Raw genomic sequence first — 23286 nt, forward strand, 5'->3', positions numbered from 1 at the left:
TGGATCCCATTCGCAACCAGAGGTACCACTGTATGGTCCGGCCCCTCACAAGGTCTGAGGGACAGTGGACTGGCCCCCTGATGAAAAGGTTTGCTGACCCCTGCCCTGACTCAATGAGCGTTTGAGACCATCGGCTGCCCTCACCTGGTTTAGCCAGCCAGTCGAAGCCATTCCAGAGTGTGGTTGCTATCACATACTGGCAGCTTTTAGGAGCCACAGGTGAGAGCTGTGTGCAAGGTGAGGACCAAAGGTGGATAAACTACCCAGAAGCAGCAAAATGTGTTCCCCACCAGAGGTACTACCCTTCCCCTAACAACCCATACACTCTACTAAGGTCTTGAGAGAGAGAAAATTAATAAAGGTTTTTCTTTTCTTGGCAAGGATAGGTAATGAAGAGAAAGCTTTGTGCATCATTTTGCAGTTAGTGGCACAGAATAAGGCCTAGGGGAAATGGTGATGCCACAGTCCCGATCATAAATTTTGGATGCAACCTTCTTTCAGAGCTTCACATTTGAAAAGCACAGACTACTGTAGATGTTTCCTCTTTTGGAGTGCAAATGTATGGCCACTCTGGGATGTGCTGGTTGTTGGTTTAACTTGTTTGTTGGTTAAAGGGTGGAAATGCTAGGTATAATAATAAAAAATGGAATTCCCTGGATGCCTAGATACAAGTTCGGGGCAAGTACTCTTTGAAGAGAGAACCGCAGCAGAGAATTAAAATCACAAAACATGCAGCAAAGTAAAGTGTGGAAATATGGCCTGCTGAGACCTTTAAAATATTCCCTTCTTCCAAAGTCCCCCACTTCTCTTCGCATAGGAAGAGACCACACGTTCGACAAGTTGAAAAATGGTTTACTTACAAACTCTTCAAAGGTCAGATTCATGTGATTTCCCATACAGCAGCAAGAAAAGACCTGCAGTAAAATAGTAAATGTTTCTAAATGATTTGTATAGAAAAACAAAGATGGCTTGCTTAAGCCACGCAGTCTAAGCTTGGCACATCTTGGTTAGACCCCCTTACTGGTAGGGTTCACATGGTGGAAGAGAGGGAACAAAGAGATTGGTAGGAGGAGTGACCTAGCGAAGCCTGGCAGGACAGCTTACTCTATGGTCTTAACCCCTTCATGCATTAATTAGAGTTAAGCATCTTGATTATATGAAGCTGATTTATCCCACACTGGTTTCCAAGGTTTAGTGGCCAGACCATGTCACTTGAGAGGGCACTAAAAAACCCCACAGATTTGCAAGCATTGTTGACCAGGCAAAAAGGACACCATGTCTGCATAGCTGTACTTTCAACTTGCAAGGTCAGGGGTGAGGAAACTCTGGACCTCGCCATCGGTCCCTGAGGGCTCTCCCCAGGTACAGACCCTCTGGAGCCACCTTAAGGGGTTTTGCCTGACTGGAATGTCCCCTTGAACTCTGATGATGCTTCTTGTTTTTCTGGATGCAGGTTGCAGAGGGTTGTCTGAATGTGTGTAGAAGTGCGTTGGACAATCCCCCATTCCTTTTCCCCACCTTGTGCTTTTGGCTTCCGTATCTCGTTTTGTGTAGAAGCGAGCCTACTGAACGGCGTCAGAATTCGCATTCGTAGCCCTGCCCGCTTTCTCCTCTGGCCCCACCCAGCAGTGACGTGCGGCCCCCGAAATGCTGCCCAAAAGGGAATGTGGCCCTTGAGATGAACACTGTTTCTCACTTTCTCCTCTGCAGCACCCCAAGGGCTTAAGCCGGCAGCGCTGCCCTTAATTCCCTCGGGAGCATTGGGCGCTTAGCAAAGGTGCAGATCTCAGTGAGTCCAGATTGCCCAGCAATCTCGACGATGCAGAAAGTCAGTGATGTAATAGCTTGGCTGGCAGAGCAGGAGGTGGCTTTGGAAAAGGGAGGAAGGACAGGGAGGTCAGGTTGAAATTTCCTCTTGGCTCTTTTCTTTGCTGCTGCAGGATGGAAGGGGGTGGAAAAAGCTAGCAAGAGACTCTCCTCTCCCCGCACCCCCCCCCCTCAACCTCAACCCCATGCAGAAAATTGACTATGTAAGCAAGGAAGCAAGCACTCCTGTCTTCAGGATATGTTTTGATTTTATTGGGTTTTTCTTCTTAAAGGAACAGCATACTTAGGCTGAGATAATGGCGGGTCATAAAGATGAGCTAAGTTGAAATAGAGAAGTGTTTTGTTCCAAGGCTGCTGGGTCATTGTGCATGTGTTCATTTTATGGGCACCCGCCCCCCATAAACCCAGGCTATCTCAGGTCCTAATCCCCAACTATGTACCCTCCATCTGTTTCAAACCACAACTCTGATCAGCCCAGCAATGAAAGGGGAACCCAACTAAGTTTAACCCGCTGAAATTTCAGTGTGGCCTACTCTTGAGTAGGAAGCCACCCATAGTCCAAAACGTCTGCCAGACTACTGTAGATCCAATTGTATACAGTGGTACCTCGGGATACAGACGCTTCAGGTTACAGACGCTTCAGATTACAGACTCCGCTAACCCAGAAATAGTACCTCGGGTTAAGAACTTTGCTTCAGGATGAGAACAGAAATCATGCGGCGGCGGTGGCGCAACGGCAGCGGGAGGCTCCATTAGCTAAAGTGCTTCAGGATAAGAACAGTTTCAGGTTAAGAATGGACTTCCAGAACGAATTAAGTTCTTAACTCAAGGTACCACTGTAATGATGATGATGATGATGATGCTAATTTATTTATTTATTTATTTATTCCCCGCCCATCTGGCTGGGCTTTCCCAGCCACTCTGGGCGGCTTCCAACACGTATAAAAACGTAATAAAACGTCAAACATTAAAAACTTCCTGATCAAATACAGGCAACTCCCTGCTTGCATGGGGATCCTGTTCTGGGTCATTGTGCATATCGGCAGAGCATGCGTAAGGCAGTCCTGCCCCATTCCTGCCCACTTCTGGGGCAAAAAACGGTGCGCATGTTAGCAGTTGCGCATGCATTGGATGCGTGCAAAATGGTTGTTCCTTGTATTATGGAAATGAGCACTAAGCATTCTCTGTATTCCGTCCGTTTTCCAAAAAGCGGCTTTTGCATCCTATTAAAGCTCCGGTGGCGCTGTGGGTTAAACCACAGAGCCTAGGGCTTGCTGATCGAAGGTCGGCAGTTTGAATCCCCGCGACGGGGTGAACTCCCATTGCTCGGTCCCAGCTCCTGCATCTTAGCAGTTTGAAAGCACGTCAAAGTGCAAGTAGATAAATAGGTACCACTCCGGCGGGAAGGTAAACGGCGTTTCCGTGCGCTGCTGTGCTTCGCCAGAAGCGGCTTAGTCATGCTGGCCACATGACCCAGAAGCTGTACGCCGGCTCCCTCAGCCAATAAAGCGAGATAAGCGCCACAACCCCAGAGTCGGTCACGACTGGACCTAATGGTCAGGGGTCCCTTTACCTTTTCCTAAAGCTCTGGTAGATGTGGAGATCAACAACAAGGGAAGCATTAGGAAAGGGGGATAAACTGCTGTGTGAATGGACCTTGACTGAAAGTGGTTTTCCGGGGTTTCAGATGGGAGCTGGGAATCGAACCTGGAACCTCTGACATACAAAGCATATGTTCTGCTGCTGCGCTGCATCCCTTCCCCTAAAACGCTTCCTCGCATTTACCGGCTTCCTGAAAGGAAAGTTCACAGTGGCAAAAATAATATTTCGGCCTTTTGTACGCAGTTCAAACTCCCCGTCAAGCGTCGTTCTGACTAGTAGTTCTAGTGAAATCCCAGCGTTTTCAGCATATTTATTACCTCCCCCCACTTCTGTTTTCGTTGCTAATTAATGAAAGAGTTCCCCCATTTTCACTTCCCTCCCCCACCGCCACCTCAGACTTTAATTGGAAATAAACACAATGGTTTCATTCCTAGCCCTGGAGCACTAGTGAATTTTGGCAAGGGCAGGCGGCGCATGCTGCATGATGCAGCAGAATTATCCTCTCATCTGAGTGACGGTGCGCGATCAGCAGAAAGCCCAGACTTTCCTAACGAGGAGCCAGTAATTGCCTTTGAAACATGAGTGCCCATCTGGGGATTCATGGTCTTGATGGGGGGGCGGGCGGGAGATAGCTGTGCAGCTGGCGTTTTGGCAGGCCGAATGGGAGCAGGTCCGCGGTGCTCTGGGCCGGCCCTGCCGTTAGACAGAGTGAGGCAGCTGCCTCAGACGGCACGTGCGAAAGGACAGGCAGTGACGCAGAGAGGGTTTGAAGGAGAGAACTGTGTTGTGCCACGTGGCCGGCTGGCCTCCGAAAGAGGGTGCTGTCCCCTCAACTTTTAAGTAAGGTTCGACTGCCTGGTTAGCTTCCGTTATGTGCCATATTGTTCTTGCCTCAGGCAGCAAAGTGCCTTGGCCCGGCCCTGGTGCCAGTGCCTAGCAGGAACTACTGTTTTCCCTAATTCTCTCATCAGCACTGTGGGGATGGATATGGGAGCCGCCATTTACTTTCCCCACAAATGCCACTGATAGAGCATTGGCCAAGGGCATTATGGGAAATGCAGATAACTTCTCTTGGCTCCCCAGAGTCAACTGGAATGCTATGATATCATTACCAGGTGAGACGGTAATGAAGGGTATGTTTAGCCTGGAAAAGAGGAGGGTGAGAAGAGAGAGAGAGATGAGAGCCATCATCATCATCAACAACAACAATAATAATTTATTATTTATACCCCGCCCATCAGGCTGGGTTTCCCCAGCAACTCTGGGCGGCTTCCAACAAAGTATTAAAATACAGTAGTCTGTTAAACATCAAAAGCTTCCCTAAAGAGGGCTGCCTTCAGATGTCTTCTAAAAGTCTGGTAGTTGTTCTTCTCTTTGACATCTGGTGGGAGGGCGTTCTGCAGGGCGGGTGCCACCACCGAGAAGGCCCTCTGCCTGGTTCCCTGTAACTTGGCTTCTCACAGCGAGGGAACTGGCAGAAGGCCCTCGGCGCTGGACCTCAGTGTCCAGACAGAATGATGGAGGTGGAGACGCACCTTCAAGTATACTGGACTGAGGCCGTTTAGAGCTTTTAAGGTCAGCACCAACACTTTGAATTTAGTATGGAAACGTACTAAAGCAGGCTTCCTCAACCTCGGCCCTCCAGATATTTTGAGACTACAGTTCCCATCATCCCTGACCACTGGTCCTGCTAGCTAGGGATCATGGGAGTTGTAGGCCAAAAACATCTGGAGGACCGAGGTTGAGGTACCCTGATCTATAGGGTCACATTGAAGATGGAGGAAGCTTGTTTTCTCTTGCTGTGAACTGCAGGACTCAAACCAATGGCTTCAGGTTGCAACAAATGAGATTCTGACTAAACATCAGGAAGAACTTTCTGACTGTGAGAGCTGTTCAACAGTGGTCTCCCTCAGGAGGTTGTGGACTTTGCTCTTTGGAGGCTGGATGGCCATCTGTCATGGATGCTTTAGCTGAGATTCCTGCATTGCAGGGGGTTGGACTAGATGACCTTTGGTGTCACTTCCAACCCTACAATTCTAAGATTCTATTTCCCAAATCCATCTCTCTCAGTCACACACATACACACAGAGCACACTTGTGCACCCCATTCAGAAAAACTCTACCAATGAAGGAAGTACTTGCCGTTTCAACCCTCTTATTACAATAAATAAATCCTGACTCCCCTACAACAGCAAATACACGAGGGCCACCCATCTGGTGCCTACACCCATCAGCCTACACTTGAGTAGGACCCTGGCAGAGACACATGCCCGACTGGCATGTTCCCTCCCTCCTGGTCGATCGTTCGGGAGCTTCAAAAGCTTTCTTCTGCCTGAACATCACAGCGACCGATGCCAACAGACACCGGCACACTTAGGGATCCGCAGAGTTTGCGCATCCCATGTGACAGACCTCAGGAACTCAGCATTTTGGCTAATCTACTTTATTTACATATAAACACACACGGAGCACTGCAACATGGCTTCCTCTCTCTCTAGCATCAGACAGCAAAGAGGGAAAAAAACAAAGGGCAATAGTATTACTTCACGGAACACAGTAACACAGACATCCTGTCTCCATCACTTCCCACTCTGTGGAGTCAAAACGTATACCGTCATGTGATAGACAACAATCCCGTGACTGCAACCATGGAGCAGGAATTCTAACAGTGCCCACGGGTGGTGTGTTGGCAATCCCTGGCCTACGGCATTCTGAAACGTTCTAATTTTATTTCTGCCCTAGGGAGAAACAAACTTGTAAACTAAACTTGTCGTTGTTCGATTCCCTTTCAGCACACAAAGTGCACCAGCATGGACAAGATTCTTGAAGCCATTCTTATGTCCTCCTACCCCGACCACATGAAACAAGGGCTGGTGCGGCGAGTCATCGAGGCTTCGAAGCAGTCGATGGACAGCGAGCAGTGCTGGCTGATGCTGGAGCTTTCGACCAAGCTATTCCTGGTGGGCGACACGAAGTTCAAGAGGTCCGTTGGCAAAGAGGTCCTGGAAGCCTACGGCCATTACCACCGGGAAGCCTTTGAAGAGTTCTTCAATGCCCGTTTCCTCCTGAGCCTTTTGCAAGAGGGTTATGGGCCTCTGGGGAAGAGGAGCGTTTACGTGCTAGATTATATCCACCTGGGGCTGCCCTTTGTCTCGGACGGCCCCTCGGCCAACGACATCTTCAGCCTGCTGAGGACGGAGGTTCTCCGGAAAGTCTGTGAGAGGCCGGGCCTGAAGCAGTGCGTCCGAATCAGCAAGCTCTTAACCCAGTACCCGCAATGTATCCCCATGGGCAAGCGCCAGGCCCTCTTTTGCCAGCAGCTCGTAAGGTGCATCGGGCAGTTCCGCCCTGCCTCCGGAAGGGAAGAGGCCATTGTTGATTTCCTGGACCAGGTGATCAAAGTCAGCGCCTTGCTTCAGAAGATCTGGAAGACTCAGGTGTCTTCCATTCTCCCGTCCCTGAAAGAGCTCTTCACTATCATCTCTTCGACAGGTGAGGGGGCTACGCGGGCGGAACATGTTTCGTAGCATCAGTGCTAGTGATAAACATGGTTTGTGGTGATGTGTGTGTTGATTTTTCCGGAGAGTTTTGATTTTATTATTGTTATTATTAGATTATAGATGATGATGGGGGTGTTTGGGGAGGGATAGTACCTCTGTTGCATGGACGCAGGTGGCGCTGTGGTCTAAACCACTGAGCCTAGGGCTTGCCGATCGGAAGGTTGGCGGTTCGAATCCCCGCGACGGGGTGAGCTCCCGTTGCTCGGTCCCTGCTCCTGCCAACCTAGCAGTTTGAAAGCACGTCAAAATGCAAGTAGATAAATAGGTACCGCTCCAGTGGGAAGGTTTGCGTGGCCCCCAGTGGAAATAAAGACACATGACACAATTATTAAGGTTAATGGGCTAAATAAGGCCACAACTTTATTGGTTACTGGTGATGAGTGGTATTGGCTTAGGCATTGGTCCTAACCGACTATATCCGGCTTCAGCCCATCCGCTTGAAGTCTGGGAAGGGTTAACCACCAGTAGGGGGAGTCCTGTTTATGCACATCAACTAGGAACTCCCCTGGGGTCACCGCTCAGGGGTGTGCTTAGGCCCTTACCTCCATAGGCTTCAGACAGGGCCATGCCCCCCGGAATCCTTTATCAGACTGCCCTTCAAGAACAGCTGGTAGGCGGCAAAAGAGGGAGATCCCCGGGACCACGCCTGCCTTAAATAGGGCAGGCCACACCCCCAGAGCCAGCCGATTGGCTGGCCAGGGGGTGACGTGGCCGGGGATTCCCCCAATCGTGTGGGGCCTGGGCTATGAAGCCCGCAACGCCACCTCCTCTGCAGGGCGGAAGTGGCTAAACGGCGTTTCTGTGCGCTGCTCTGGTTTCGCCAGAAGCGGCTTAGTCATGCTGGCCACATGAACCGGAGGCTGTACACTGGATCCCTCGGCCAATAAAGCAAGATGAGTGCCGCAACCCCAGAGTTGGCCACGAATGGACCTAATGGTCAGGGGTCCCTTTACCTTTAGTACATGATGTGCTCCTTCTTGAGTAGTTTGTCCACCTTTGGTCCCCACTCTGCACTCACCTCTCACCTGTGGCTTGTAGAAGCTGCCAGCGTGCGACAGCGGCCACACCTGGGAAACAGCTTCAGTTGGCTGGCTGAACCAGGTGAGGGTAGCTGATGGGTCTCAATCCTTGGTGAGTTATGGACTTCATGAGAAGACAGGCTCTGGTGGATTGAGTGGACAAGACCAAGAGTGGGTCCAATGGTCAAGAAGGCGATTTCTGCACATACTGCAGAGGGAAGTGAGGGGCAGATGGGGCTTGTCTACCGGGGAAGGGAGCCCACCTAGGAGAAGGAAAACGCCGATCCTAAACCCCGGCTGCCTTGTGGGATATATTTGGCTAAGGAATAAACCAGGCATAGGCAAACTGGGCCCCCCAGATGTTTTGGGACTACAACTCCCACCATCCCTGACCACTGGTACTGTTAGCTAGGGATGATGGGAGTTGTAGTCCCAAAACATCTGAAGGGCCGAGTTTGCCTATGCCTGGAATAATCCCTACACAAATCCAAAGTGGAGTCTCTTAATACGGTCGTATGGCGCCTTGTACGCCTCCTTCCGGCACCAAGCTGGTGCCAAGCACATTGCTCTGGTTTCCTTTGGACCCCATCAGCGAGGCTGAGAGGGGGGTCTTGTCCCCTGGGCAGCGCAGGACCTCCACACACACTGTCCAGGCTTGTGTCCCAGTTTGACCTCACCCCCGGAGGCACACTCCATTGTCTCTTAGTATAACTAGCGGAGCCATACACATTTCAGATATTCCGTATCTTTCACCCTATAGGACGCACCGGCCCATAGGACGCACCTGGTTTTCAGGGGGGGAAATCAAGGGGAAAAATATGCAGCCTGCGCTGCTTTCCCCCACCGCCAGCCTCAAAGAGCAGACTCTCCTGGCTTCAGCGGAAGCAACGCGAAGCCTCCGGAGCGCAGGCTTCGGAGGCTTCGCGTTGCTATCGCTGAAGCCAAGGAGTCTGCATTCGCCCCATAAGACGCACACACATTTCCCCTTCATTTTTGGAGGGGAAAAAGTACGTCCTATAGAGCGGAAAATACGGTAATAATAATAATAATAAATAATAAATTTTATTTATACCCCGCCCTCCCCAGCCAAGACTGGGCTCAGGGCGGCTAACACCAGGTATAAAAACAATTGGTTAAAATACAACTTAAAAACAAGATTAAAACACAGCATTAAAATGCAGCCTCATTTGAGTAGAAACTCAAATCAAAAACGTTTTGGGGATGAAAACATCAAATCTTCACCAAGGCCAACTATCCAGACTGGTATGCTCATTTAGGTTTGCTCTGGCCTCTGTTTCCCTTTTCTGGTGTGTGTGTGTGTGTGTGTGTATGTGTTTGTGATTGTTTGTTTGATTTGTGAGTTGCCTGGAAGTCCCTGGATAGGTAGAAACACACAGCGCCGCAACCCCAGAGTCGTCCGCGACTGGACCTAATGGTCAGGGGTCCCTTTACCTTTACCTGCGAAGTACACTGTCTTAATTCTTGATGCCACTTGTTTTTTTTGGACTGCCTCTGCCTTCGACGGTCTTGTAGATGAGCAGGACCCACCATCGATTGCCTTAGCCAGCGTGGTCCAGTACGTTCCCCTAGAACTCATGGATGGCATCCTTAGAAACCTCACCAATGACGACAGCATAACGGATGTACAGATGATGATGGCAATTGGCAGGTAAGGAACGCCCAGGGAGAGAAGTGTTCCCCAGAGAGTACTTGCAGGGGCGGGCTGCTTTCACAAATGGTACTAATAATACTTTTTTTGTGGTGTGTGCAAAGGAACAGAAGAGGGACCTGCAAGCATGAGGCCAGTGGTTACCCCTTGGAGAATTCTGTGTGTGTTTGTGTTTAGGCCAGCCTGCCTTCCACCCCACCAGTCCCAACAGACAGAAGTCACTAAAGCGTTTATAAATACGTATTTCTATGCATATTCTCCTGCAGATTTCTTTTAAAAACAATAGATTGTGAGAACCGGGTGGGGTGGGTTTGTGGCTGAACACATGCAAAAATGGCACGGATTTGGGAAATACCGTATTTTTGCTCTATAAAACACACCTTTTCCCTCCTAAAAAGTAAGGGGTAATGTGTGTGAGTCTTATGGAGCGAATGCAGGCTGCGCAGCTATCCCAGAAGCCAGAACAGCAAGAGGGATCGTTGCTTTCGCTGTGCAGCGATCCCTCTTGCTGTTCTGGCTTCTGGGATTCAGAATATTTTTTTTTCTTGTTTTCCTCCTCCAAAAACCAGGTGCGTCTTATGGCCTTATAGAGCGAAAAATACGGTAGATGCACCCATCTCTACTCATAATGTTCTTGGTTTTCTCAGGACAGGAGTCCTCCTCTTCCTCCTGGTTCTTTTCTGGGAACACACGATTCTTTGTTTTGCTGTGTCCTGCAAAGCTAAAAGTGCTGCAGAGAACACGCACAACCTCTCAACTTGGTTCAATTATTGTTCTTTCTCCTTCTTCTTTCCCTGGGCAGCTAATGGCAGATGCTACTAAAGGCCTCTGGCTTCTATAATTAGCCCTTGGAAGATCGATGGCCTCCCTTTCCCTTTTTAAAACAGCCCCCGCGCTGGGGCAGAATTGGGAGAGACATGAAGCAGAGCCCGCGAAATGCAATTAGGCTCACGCGAGGGCTGGTTTGGAGGAGGCTTTGAGAGCCAGCCGGCAGGCCAGATAGCGCCTGCCAGATCGTCCTTGCATCTGGGGCTCCTTTCCAGGCACTCGCCTCCTCCTGCGTAGACTGCGCAAGCCCTGGGCAGCCGTCCAAATGACGTCAACGCAGCAAGCGGCCCGTTCCTGGCAAATGGTTGTTTCCTAGCAGCCGGACAGATGCAGGAAGGCAGTGGCCGGAAGGCACAGAGGGATGGCCCCCTAGCCCTTTTGACCTGTAGTCAGAGATGTTGGGAGTTGTAGTTCAGTAAGATCCCACCAGGCTGCAGACAGCTGTTCTTCTTCTAGGGCAGGAGTAGCCCGTATGTGGTCTTGTATGTGTGTCTTGAACTATAGCTCTTATCAGCCCCAGCCAGAACTATAAAATGGTGGTTTTCTTGAGTCAAAAGGAGAGTAACCCTAAACACTTTTTCTGAAAAAAGCGCTGATTTTGCCTAACATGGGACTCGAACCCACAACCCTGATGAAATATACTTGGAGTCGAGAGTGGATTTCATGCTCTTTATTCAGCTCATAGTGGTGAGGAGGAATGGAAGTTCCCCCAGGATGTCTGCTTTATATACATTATTTACACAATGGGCCCCACGTGACTGGCTAATTCCGGGATTCTCCTGTAGGCCAATCGGGTTGCGGATTCACTTCCACCTGGAGCTGGATTGGGTGGCTCCTGTGGACCAATCAGACTGCTGCATTCTGAATCCTATTGTTTTGGACCAATCAGACTGCTGCATTTTGGATCCTATTCAACTCAGTACATAACACCTGAGATTAAGGGTCTCGTGCTGTACTGACTGAGCTATCCCCCTACCTCTCTGCAGATGTAGAAAGCAAAGTATCGCCCAGCCCTAGCACTAAACTAAACCATCAGAGTTTAGTTGAGCTGTTGTGCTAATCCTAGTGGCAATTGGCTTAGCTATTTCCCCTGTTGGACTTCCAAGATGAGTCATGAATCCCAAACTCATGAGGCAAGATTCACTGAAAACCCTGCCTCCACGCAGCAGGAGAGTCCTCTAAACTTGTTAGTCCTTGAAAGCAGTTCAGTTTAAAAGTTATTTAAGTTAAAAGTTATTATTGTGGCTTTCACTGTGCAATTAACAAGAAAAATGAGTCCCTGGTAGGGGGTGGTGCTGTGGACCCTCTGGGTGTGCTCTGCGGACCCCCAGGGGTCTCCAGACCCCTAATTAGGAACCACTGCTTTATGCAATTACCTTAGAGCAGGGTGTGGCGATCACACAGGGCCCCCAGACGTTTGACGGTCTGTTGACCCTATGCCACCACTGCGATTGCATTTTCCGCTGCCACCAACCCGTATCTCACTGGGACACACGGAGTCCAGTCAGTTGTTAACATTAACAAATAATCCAGTTCATTTTTAAATGCAGGAACAAGCTTATGGTTACAGTTAATTTTTCTTGGCAGTTTCTTATTCTTAGTTCCTAACAACTTCAATCTGATTATTCCCAACTATCTATCTGACTCATAGAATCATAGAGTTGGAAGAGACCACAAGGGCCATCGAGTCCAACCCCCTGCCAAGCAGGAAACACCATCAGAGCACTCCTGACATATGGTTGTCAAGCCTCTGCTTAAAGACCTCCAAAGGAGGAGACTCCACCACACTCCTTGGCAGCAAATTCCACTGTCAAACAGCTCTTACTGTCAGGAAGTTCTTCCTAATGTTTAGGTGGAATCTTCTTTCTTGTAGTTTGGATCCATTGCTCCGTGTCCGCTTCTCTGGAGCAGCAGAAAACAACCTTTCTCCCTCCTCTATATGACATCCTTTTATATATTTGAACATGACTATCATATCACCCCTTAACCTCCTCTTCTCCAGGCTAAACATGCCCAGCTCCCTTAGCCGTTCCTCATAAGGCATCGTTTCCAGGCCTTTGACCATTTTGGTTGCCCTCCTCTGGACACGTTCCAGTTTGTCAGTGTCCTTCTTGAATTGTGGTGCCCAGAACTGGAGACAGTACTCCAGGTGAGGTCTGACCAGAGCAGAATACAGTGGCACTATTACTTCCCTTGATCTAGATGCTATACTCCTATTGATGCAGCCCAGAATTGCATTGGCTTTTTTAGCTGCCGCGTCACACTGTTGGCTCATGTCAAGTTTGTGGTCAACCAAGACTCCTAGATCCTTTTCACATGTACTGCTCTCAAGCCAGGTGTCACTCCCCCTAACAATTCCTCTCACTCTCTCACAATACAACTCTACCAACCCACAGATCTATCCTCCCTCTTCCTTCTTCAACTCCCAAACCTCAACTGACTTTCAAAACCTCCCACTCTAACTTTTACTCCTCCCTTGCATTCCCACTGGCCAATCACATCACACACTCATTTAACCCTTTCCTTATGACCCATCCTAGGAGGCAAACGCCACACAGGGTTTCCCAAACTTGGGTCTCCGGCTGTTTTTGGACTACAAATCCCATCGTCCCTGACCCTTGGGTCCTGCTAGCTGCAGGTGATGGGAGTTGTAGTCCAAAAACAGCCGGAGACCCAAGTTTGGGAGACTCTGCCTTAGAGGAAGCCACATTGAGATCAACGGGACTTAAATTCTGAGTAGGAACGAATAGGATTGCATTTCCTGAATTTGGCATTTAGAAATCAAGTTCATCTGGAGCTGGCTTGCACCTTGCAAAGTTATTCTGCGTATCCTATCTTGCGGTACCTGCTTTGACTCTTTCTCTTTGCAGGATGATTGAATGGGTGTCTTGGCCTCTGGGGAAGAACATCGACAAATGGATCATAGCGTTGCTGAAGGGTTTGGCTGCGGTGAAGAAGTTCAGCATCTTGATTGAAATCACGCTGTCCAAAATTGAGAGGGTCAGTTTGCTTCTTCGCATAAGCCTGCATACAAGGGACTAACGTGCATTTAGCACTGGCAGGGAAGTTTTGTCTGCCCTCGGGGAGCCCATTTGGGAATTATAGAAACATAACTCAATTTCTGGCACGTTTGTTTGAGTCATTGTTCAGCGCTGCCATGCTATTATCTTCCAGAAATAATTCAAGGGGCTGTTTTTTTAACTTATAAAGGCTTAAATGGCTTATGTCAGAGGGGAAACATTTGGAAATAATCAACAGTTGTGGGTCCCCACAAAATACCCATGGCACATGTTGACTGGGGCAGACAGGGATGTTCCTTACTGATTTAAACCAAAGCCCAACATTCTTTGCAGAGGTTTGACTCCATTGTCTCTCAAGATAGATAGATAGATAGATAGATAGATAGATAGATAGATTCTTTATTGTCATTACACAAGTGCAACATTGCACAAAGTGCAACGAAATTGGATGCCATCCCTTAAAACAACAAAAGCAAGACAACAACAACAACCAAACAAACCACATTCCAGCCACACCCACACCACACCCATCAAACTCCCAGGTCACACTAACGAGTTACAGCATTCAAAAGGGCCACAGCTCTTGGATAGAAACTGTTTTTCAGTCTATTTGTCTTTGACTTGATGTTTCTATATCTTCTGCCAGAAGGCAGTAGTGCAAACAGACAGTGTCCCGGGTGAGATGAATCCTGCAGGATGTTATTTGCTTTCCTAAGACAACGGGAACCGTACAGTTCTTCCAAAGATGGGAGAGGATGACCAATAATCCTTTGGGCTGTGGTTATGACCTTCTGGAGCACCTTCCTCTCCCTAGCTGTACAACTGGAGAACCAAGCACAAATACAGTATGTAAGAATGCTCTCTATGGAGCCTCGGTAGAAGGACACCAGCAGTCTCTCACTCAGATTGTTCTTCTTTAAAAGTCTGAGGAAATAAATTCTCTGCTGGGCCTTCTTCACCAGAGCAGTGGTATGTGCGCTCCAAGTCATGCCCTGATCGATAGCTACTCCCAAAAACCTGAATTCCGCCACCCTCTCCACCCGTTCCCCGTTGATATACAAGGGCTGAATGTCCGCCTTTTTTTTCCTGTAATCCACCACCAATTCCTTGGTCTTAGCCGTATTAAGAGCCAGATTGTTCTCTCCACACCAAACACAGAGCCGCTCCACCTCATCCTGATAGGCGGACTCATCCCCTCCTGAAATGAGCCCTACCACCGTAGTGTCATCAGCAAACTTGATGATTTTGTTGCTGGAATAGATGGCTGTACAGTCATACGTATAGATAGTGTAGAGCAGGGGACTCAACACACAACCCTGTGGTGAGCCGGTGTTAAGGCTAAGGGCTGTGGACATGTGTGACCCTACTCTAACCCTCTGGGAACGTTCTGACAAAAAATCCAAAACCCAGAGACAGGTGGAGTTGGAGAGTCCAATCGCCTCTAGCTTGGACACCAGTCTATGGGGGAGGATAGTGTTAAAAGCAGAGCTAAAATCCACAAACAGCAGCCTCACATAACTCCCCGGCTGCTCCAGATGGGACAGAGCAGCATGGAGAGTGGTATTGATGGCGTCTTCTGTGGATCTATTTGCTCTGTATGCAAACTGGTAGTTGTCAAAAGTTGATGGAAGACAGGAGATAATGTGACGGCGCACCAGTTTCTCAAAACACTTCATGATGATTGGAGTCAGTGCAACTGGTCTATAGTCATTCAAACTACTGATTGTGGATTTTTTAGGCAGAGGGACAATAGTTGACGACTTCAGGCAGGGTGGGACAATAGACTGGTGTAAGGACTTATTGAAGATCTTAGTAAAGACCCTCGCCAGCTGATCCGCACAGCCCTTCAACACCTTTCCAGTGATGCCATCAGGTCCAGCCGCCTTCCTCGGATTCGCCATCCTCAAAACCTGTCTCACCTCATGTTCCTCTACCGTGAATGAGGGGCCCCTATGGGATGGTGGCTGTAATACCGGCGTCTCAGGTGGCTCCTTCTCGAAGCGAGCAAAGAAGAGGTTAAGCTCCTCTGCCAGCAAGGGGTTACCGTCGACAGCACCAAGGTTAGGTTTGTAGTTGGTAATATGCTGAATTGACAGAAGGATGTCAACAACAACAATATACGCTAATGGCCAAAATTGTGGAAAACTTTTGGGAAAAGTGTATTTCTGAGGTTTGATGGCTCATAACACCTAACTGACTCTCTAAACACGCATGGCTACATTCAAATGAATGCATATCAACCTAAGCAAGTTGTGCTTCCTTTTTCTGGTTATTTGGCTATAACTTTTGAGAGCATACAGATAATTGAACAGACTTTGTGGCATTACATTCTTCATTCTTCATTAAATTATCTTTCCATTGATATATACCGTATTTTTCGCCCCATAAGGCGCACCGGCCCATAGGGCGCACCTAGTTTTTTGGGGGGGAAATAAAGAAAAAAAAAATTCCCCCCCCAGGTGCGGGGCTGGGGCGGGGGAAGCCCGAGCTTCCTCCAACCCCAGCCCCCAGAACAGGCTGCTATCCGCTGGCCGTGGGCTAGCAGAGAGCTGCGCTAAGCCTGAAGCCTGGGGGAGCGCTGAGCTCAGCGCGCCCCAAGCTTCTGGGTGCAGGCAAGCTCTCTGCGACTTCACACAGCTCTCCCACGGCTTGCGGAAAGCTTCCTGAAGCCTGGAGAGCGAGAGGGGTCGGAAAGCCTGCATTCGCCCCATAGGACGCACACACATTTCCCCTTCATTTTTGGAGGGGGAAAAGTGCGTCCTATAGGGTGAAAAATACGGTAATTTTATGGTATTGCTCCAAAAAAAGGGGTGTTCTGAGCCATCAAGCCTCAAAAATACACTTTCCCCAAAATGTTTCCACAATTTTGGCCACTAGTGTAACTCAGGGGGACGTGGGTGGCGCTGTGGTCTAAACCACTGAGCCTCTTGAGCTTGCCAATCAGAAGGTCGGCGGTTCAAATCCCTGCGACGGTGTGAGCTCCCATTGCTCGGTCCCAGCTCCTGCCAACTTAGCAGTTTGAAAGCATGTCAAAGTGCAAGTAGATAAATAGGTAAACGGGAAGGTAAACGGTGTTCTGTTGCGCCAGCAGCAGCTTAGTCATGCTGGCCACATGACCTGGAAAAACTGTGGACAAACGCCGGCTCCCTTGGCCTGTAAAGCAAGATGAGCGCCGCAACCCTAGAGTCGTCTGTGACTGGACTTAACTGTCAGAGGTACTTTACTTTACAGTGGTACCTTGGGTTACATACGCTTCAGGTTACATATGCTTCAGGTTACAGACTCCACTAACCCAGAAATAGTACCTCAGGTTAAGAACTTTGCTTCAGGGTGAGAACAGAAACTGCGCGGTGGCAGCGGGAGGCGCCATTAGCTAAAGTGGTGATTCAGGTTAAGAACAGTTTCAGGTTAAGAACGGACCTCTGGAACGAATTAAGTACTTAATCCGAGGTACCACTGTACTTTAGTGTAATTCAAGAGCCATTGGGTTGTGCGGTCCTGCTCACCTGCCATATTAATAATGAGCCCCTCCTCTCTTCCAACAGGTGTTTTCCAAGCTGTTGTACCCTATTCTGCGAGAGGGAGAACTCTCTATTCTGCGTTATATGCTGTTGAGTTTTCAGCACTCGCACGAGGCATTTCACTTGGTAAGGCGAAGCATGTCATCGCTCATGTTCAAACGTACAGGCGTTCAGTTAAGACCCAGGTAGAACAGGAATGTCCCGGAACTCGAGATGTTGCTGGACTTTTGCATCATCTCAGATTGTTAGCCAAGCTTGCTGGGGCTGTTGGGAGCTGGAGATCCACAAGATCTGGAGAGCCACAGGTTCCCCATCACTGACACAGAAGCAGAGATCTGATGCTAGAGAGAGCGAAAGTTCTGATAAACTAAGATATGCATTTGTAGGTTCCGGATTGAGTGGGAGGCAAACTTTGCCTTGCGCACATGCAAAGTTTAACATGCGGCAGGTGTTTCTTTTGGAATGAAGAAGTGGGCCCTTCTTCCCCTGAGTCCTTGACGATTGGCCAGTTGTGGGATGAGTGACAGCAAAACCGAGTGACATTTTAATCCTTAAGTAACTGGTGAGCTCCCGTTGCTCGGTCCCTGCTCCTGCCCACCTAGCAGTTCGAAAGCACGTCAAAGTGCAAGTAGATAAATAGGTACCGCTCCGGCAGGAAGGTAAATGGAGTTTCCGTACGCTGCTCTGGTTTGCCAGAAGCGGCTTAGTCATGCTGGCCACATGACCCGGAAGCTGTACACCAGCTCCCTTGGCCAATAAAGTGAGATTAGCGCCACAACCCCAGAGTTGGCCACGACTGGACCTAAAGGTCAGGGATCCCTTTACCTTTACGTATCTGGTAACCGCCTCTCCTGGTATGTCCCACAGAGGACCTTACGGTCTTCAAACAAAAACATCTTGATGGTCCCAGGCCACAGAGAGGTTAGGCTGGCCTCAACTAGAGCCAGGGTTTTTTCAGTTGTAGCTCCGATCTGGTGGAACGCTCTGTCACAAGAGACTAGGTCCCTGCGGGACTTGACATCTTTCCGCAGGGCCTGCAAGACAGAGCTGTTCCACCAGCCTGACCCCCTCCTTTGGTAATTCTTCACAGAACTCTAGCCCAATGGTTGCCATCAATTTGATTTGAATTAATTTTATAATGAAATGATTTTAGAATGTTGTATTATTTTATTGTTGTTAGCCGCCCTGAGCCCGGCTTCGGCTGGGGAGGGCGGGATATAAATAAAATTTATTATTATTATTATTATTATTATTATTATTATTATTATTATTACGCGTGTAGCTCAGCCCTGTGGCTGGTTTTTGCTGGTTTAGGCCGACTGTACCTCTCCCTTTTCTTTCTCTCAAAGCTTCTCCCACACATCCCGAGAGTGGTTGCTGCCCTCCACAAGGAAAACTCCAACTCTGCGGCGAGTTGCCTGGAACAGCTGGCTGAGTTAATCCACTGCATGTTCTTTCGATTCTCAGGATTCCCAGATCTCTACGAACCTGTCGTGGAGGCGATAAAAGTAATTCCTCTTGTGGGGGGCGTTCTGTATGCATGGAAGAAACCCTGGGGGGAGGAGGAAAAAGCTTTCAGCTTCATGCAGCTGAAATGAGATGCTTCTTAGAATTGGGGGCTAGAATTATAGCATGAGACAATCCTGCTTTTTTTACTTTTAAACCAAAGGAGCTGTGAACGTTGCAGACTTAACCCTGACTTTCCCCCCTTGCTTTATTCCTCGTGAGACTCTCCCGATTCCAAATGAAGACCGAATCAAATATCTGCTCGGGCAGAACGCCTGGACTTCCCAGAAGAACGAACTGGCCAGCTTTTATCCTCGGCTGGCGTCCAAATCCGAAACGGGGAAAATAGGGTTAATCAACCTGGGGAACACCTGCTATATGAACAGCATCATCCAAGCACTCTTCATGGCCTCTGAGTAGGTGTCCTTCCTACCCCTTTTGCCTCTGCTTTCCCCTCCAGCCTTACCCGGTTTGGTATTTAATGATAGGTTTGGAAGTTCTGATTTGGGGCTATTAAAAGGGCCACATGTTAGCAGCCCATTTTCTGTTCTGGCTGTGTTGCTTCTCACATTTTAAAGAAGAAGAAGAAGAGGAGTTTGGATTTGATGTCCCGCCTTTCACTCCCCTTAAGGAGTCTCAAAGCGGCTCACATTCTCCTTTCCCTTCCTCCCCCACAACAAACACTCTGTGAGGTGAGTGGGGCTGAGAGACTTCAGAGAAGTGTGACTGGCCCAAGGTCACCCAGCAGCTGCATGTGGAGGAGCGGAGGCGCGAACCCGGTTCCCCAGATTACGAATCTACCACTCTTAACCACTACACCATGCTGGCTCTCTAAAGCCTTCAGCAACAAATCACCGTGAGCCAGTGTGGTACAGTGGTCGAGTACCTGATTAGGATCTGGGTTCAAATCCCCGCTCGGTCATAAGCGATGTTCACTCGGGCCAGTCCCTGCCTCTCAGCCTAACCTACTGCACAGGGTATTCGGTGAGCAGGGGGAGAGAACTGTGGGTGCCCCCTTGAGCTGGGTGGAGGGGAAAATGTAGGATAATAAGAATAAGAATAAATTCTATTTATATCCCGCCCTCCCCAGCCGAAGCTGGGCTCAGAGCGGCTAACATCAAATGTACAATACATTAACATAAAATCAGACAATCAATTAAAATACATCCTCAAATCAGATCAGGATCAGAATAAAATCCAATCGGATGGCAGCCCGCAGATTAGGGTTGGGGACCTTAAATGCTCACCAGGCCCAACTGTTTGTGCTGAACTTATATGGGCCTGTGAGAAAATAATAATAATAATTTATTTATACCCCGCCCATCTGGCTGGGTTTCCCCAGGCACTCTGGGTGGCTTCCAACAGAATATTAAAATACAATAATCTATTAAACATTAAAAGCTTCCCTGAACAGGGGTACCTTCAGATGTCTTTTAAAAGTCTGGTAGTTGTTCTTCTCTTTGACATCTGGTGGGAGGGCGTTCCACAGGGCGGGTGCCACCATCGAGAAGGCCCTCTGCCACGTTCCCTGTAACTTGGCTTCTCGCAGCGAGGGAACCACCAGAAGGCCCTCAGCGCTGGACCTCAGTGTCCGGGCAGAACGATGGGCGTGGAGATGCTCCTTCAGGTATACTGGACCGAGGCTGTTTAGGATAGAGATGCAATAAGCAAATAAACAAATAGTTGATTGTTTGCTGCTGAAGGCTTCAAAGCAAGAGAAGCAGTTCATGTTTAGCCTGGAGAAGAGGAGGTTAAGGGGTGATATGATAGCCATGTTCAAACATATAAAAGGATGTCACATAGAGGAGGGAGAAAGGTTGTTTTCTGCTGCTCCAGAGAAGCGGACACGGAGCAATGGATCCAAACTACAAGAAAGAAGATTCCACCTAAACATTAGGAAGAACTTCCTGACAGTAAGAGCTGTTCGACAGTGGAATTTGCTGCCAAGGAGTGTGGTGGAGTCTCCTACTTTGGAGGCCTTTAAGCAGAGGCTTGACAACCATATGTCAGGAGTGCTCTGATGGTGTTTCCTGCTTGGCAGGGGGTTGGACTCAATGGCCCTTGTGGTCTCTTCCAACTCTATGATTCTATGATTCTATGATTGAACAGAAGCAAATAGAAGTTGTAATCACCTGTTGATTGCATTGGTGAACAAATTAAATACACTTGTGGGAATTTTGGGTGGGGAAGAGGGACTTCGAAGGAAGTCTAATAAGGGAAAGGAATTGGTTAAAAGAATAGTTGCTGGAATCTGTCTGTCTCAAAAGACAATGGAGTGCACTTTTAGGGGCAAAGTCTACTCTAGCCCAATCTGGGTTAAATGTTCCCCGAGAAGAGGGGTTGGTTGTTACACTACTCTAGAAACTTGAAATATACTTGGAGTCAAGAGTAGATTTCATGCTCTTTATTCAGCTCATAGTGGTGAGGAGGAATGGAAGTTCCCCCAGAATGTCTGCTATATATACACGGACACGGAGCAATGGATCCAAACTACAAGAAAGAAGATTCCACCTAAACATTAGGAAGAACTTCCTGACAGTAAGAGCTGTTCGACAGTGGAATTTGCTGCCAAGGAGTGTGGTGGAGTCTCCTACTTTGGAGGCCTTTAAGCAGAGGCTTGACAACCATATGTCAGGAGTGCTCTGATGGTGTTTCCTGCTTGGCAGGGGGTTGGACTCAATGGCCCTTGTGGTCTCTTCCAACTCTATGATTCTATGATTCTATGATTGAACAGAAGCAAATAGAAGTTGTAATCACCTGTTGATTGCATTGGTGAACAAATTAAATACACTTGTGGGAATTTTGGGTGGGGAAGAGGGACTTCGAAGGAAGTCTAATAAGGGAAAGGAATTGGTTAAAAGAATAGTTGCTGGAATCTGTCTGTCTCAAAAGACAATGGAGTGCACTTCTAGGGGCAAAGTCTACTCTAGCCCAATCTGGGTTAAATGTTCCCCGAGAAGAGGGGTTGGTTGTTACACTACTCTAGAAACTTGAAATATACTTGGAGTCAAGAGTAGATTTCATGCTCTTTATTCAGCTCATAGTGGTGAGGAGGAATGGAAGTTCCCCCAGAATGTCTGCTATATATACATTATGTACACAATGAGCCCCACGTGATTGGCTAATTCCGGGATTCTCCTGTAGGCCAATCCGGTTGCGGATTCACTTCCACCTGGAGCTAGATTGGGTGGCTCCTGTGGACCAATCAGACTGTTGCATTCTGAATCCTATTGTTCTAGGACCAATCAGACTGCTGCATTTTGGATCCTATTCAACTCAGTACATAACAAAACTGTAGCTCTGTGTGGTGAATAGGTGTCTTCTAAAAAGTACAAGCCCCTTTAATGAACTACAGCTCCCAGGATTCCTTGGGGGAAGCCATGACTGCTTAAACTGGTCTCATAGCACTTCACATCTGTAGTGTGAATGTGTCCGGTGATGTGTTGCAGAACACACACACACACACACACAAAAGCACCTGTCTGGAGAAACCCTGGTTTCGCATGAATGTATGTAAAGTTTTGTGTTGTTTGGTTGTGGGGTTGCCACTGTCAATCGGGGAGCTCAGGCTTCTCATTACGACGCTCTTTTGTTTCTGTTTTCTCTACCACCTCAGTATATTCACTGTGTCTAAACGTCTTTCAAAACTTCCTTTTCAAGCTTCAGGCGTTCAGTGTTGAGCTTAGCCGAAAACACTTCCCAGCCCTTGATGGCGAAGCTGCAGTGGCTGTTTGCCTTTCTAGAGCACAGCCAGGTAAGTCAGTTTATTTTCCAATTCCTGCATTTTTGTTATGCTCCCCTTTGGAACGTTCAAAGCTCTTTTGTTGCATTATGCCTGCAACAGCTCTGCAAGGTACCTTGGTCAGTTTTGTTAACCTCCGCATCCCAGATGGGATGACGAAGAAGGGTGTTGAGCCTCGAATATGGTGGCTTGCTCATGCACCCATGGTAAGATTTGAACCCGCTGCTTCTTGGCTCTCAAAGGGGCTGTTCAGTTTCCAGTTCGGGTTGAAGTTTAGAGGTCTGGAGGATGAGCCTCAAATTATATACTTTGCCTCAAACCAGGAATGGAATGAGGCAGCTGCCGTGTCCGCAATAAGGGGACTGATGGACTTGAGGCTTCTTGCTTGCTTTGGTTCATATTCTGTTTTTATCTCACGTTTCCTCCAAAGGGTGCAATACGTGCTCTTCTCTCTTTTATCCTCACAGCAACTCTGTGAAATGGATTAAGCACACAGAGTGACTGGTTCAAGGCCATTCAGTGAGTTTTGGGGCTGAGTGGGGATTTGAACCCAGCTCTTGCAGGTCCTAGCCCAACCCTCGCAACCACTGCACCATGCTGACCATTCACAATGCCAGAACCATCACTGCACAGCTGCTGTTTTGCTTAGTGTTGAGCAGAATGGAAATGCTAGCCAGCATTTGTCCAGTGCACAAGGAACAGAAGTTTGCTGTATCTGCAGATTTTGGGGTGGGAGTGAGCAGGTTAAGGAATGTCACGTCAGCCCTTAGAGCAGCAGGGGAAACTGGCTGATAAGGCATACAGTAGTGCCTTGGTTCTCAAACTTAATCCGTTCCGGAAGTCCGTTCCAAAACCAAAGCGTTCCAAAACTAAGGCACACTTTCTCATAGAAAGTAATGCAAAATGGATTAATCCTTTCCAGACTTTTAAAGACAACCCCTAAAACCGCAATTTAACATGAATTGTACTATCTAATGAGACCATTGATCCAT

The 23286-nt window shown here is 48.4% G+C and overlaps 1 protein-coding gene across 7 annotated transcripts in view; it reads left to right on the forward strand.

Moving 5' to 3' along the window:
• The window catches only part of USP35 (ubiquitin specific peptidase 35), a 44881-nt gene that overhangs the window by 12492 nt on the left and 9103 nt on the right, over positions 1-23286 (forward strand). For all 7 annotated transcript variants that reach the window (XM_082219036.1, XM_082219035.1, XM_082219034.1 and 4 more), the window contains 7 exons: positions 6222-6921; positions 9542-9677; positions 13376-13505; positions 17071-17172; positions 18396-18554; positions 18775-18968; positions 22213-22306. In XM_082219036.1, the coding sequence (XP_082075162.1) occupies positions 6240-6921; positions 9542-9677; positions 13376-13505; positions 17071-17172; positions 18396-18554; positions 18775-18968; positions 22213-22306 (1497 nt within the window). In that variant the 5' untranslated portion in view covers positions 6222-6239. The remainder of the gene's footprint in view (positions 1-6221; positions 6922-9541; positions 9678-13375; positions 13506-17070; positions 17173-18395; positions 18555-18774; positions 18969-22212; positions 22307-23286) is intronic.

This window comes from Podarcis vaucheri (genome assembly GCF_965113315.1).
Source record: "Podarcis vaucheri genome assembly, chromosome: 4".
NCBI classification, from domain to species: Eukaryota; Metazoa; Chordata; class Lepidosauria; order Squamata; family Lacertidae; genus Podarcis; species Podarcis vaucheri.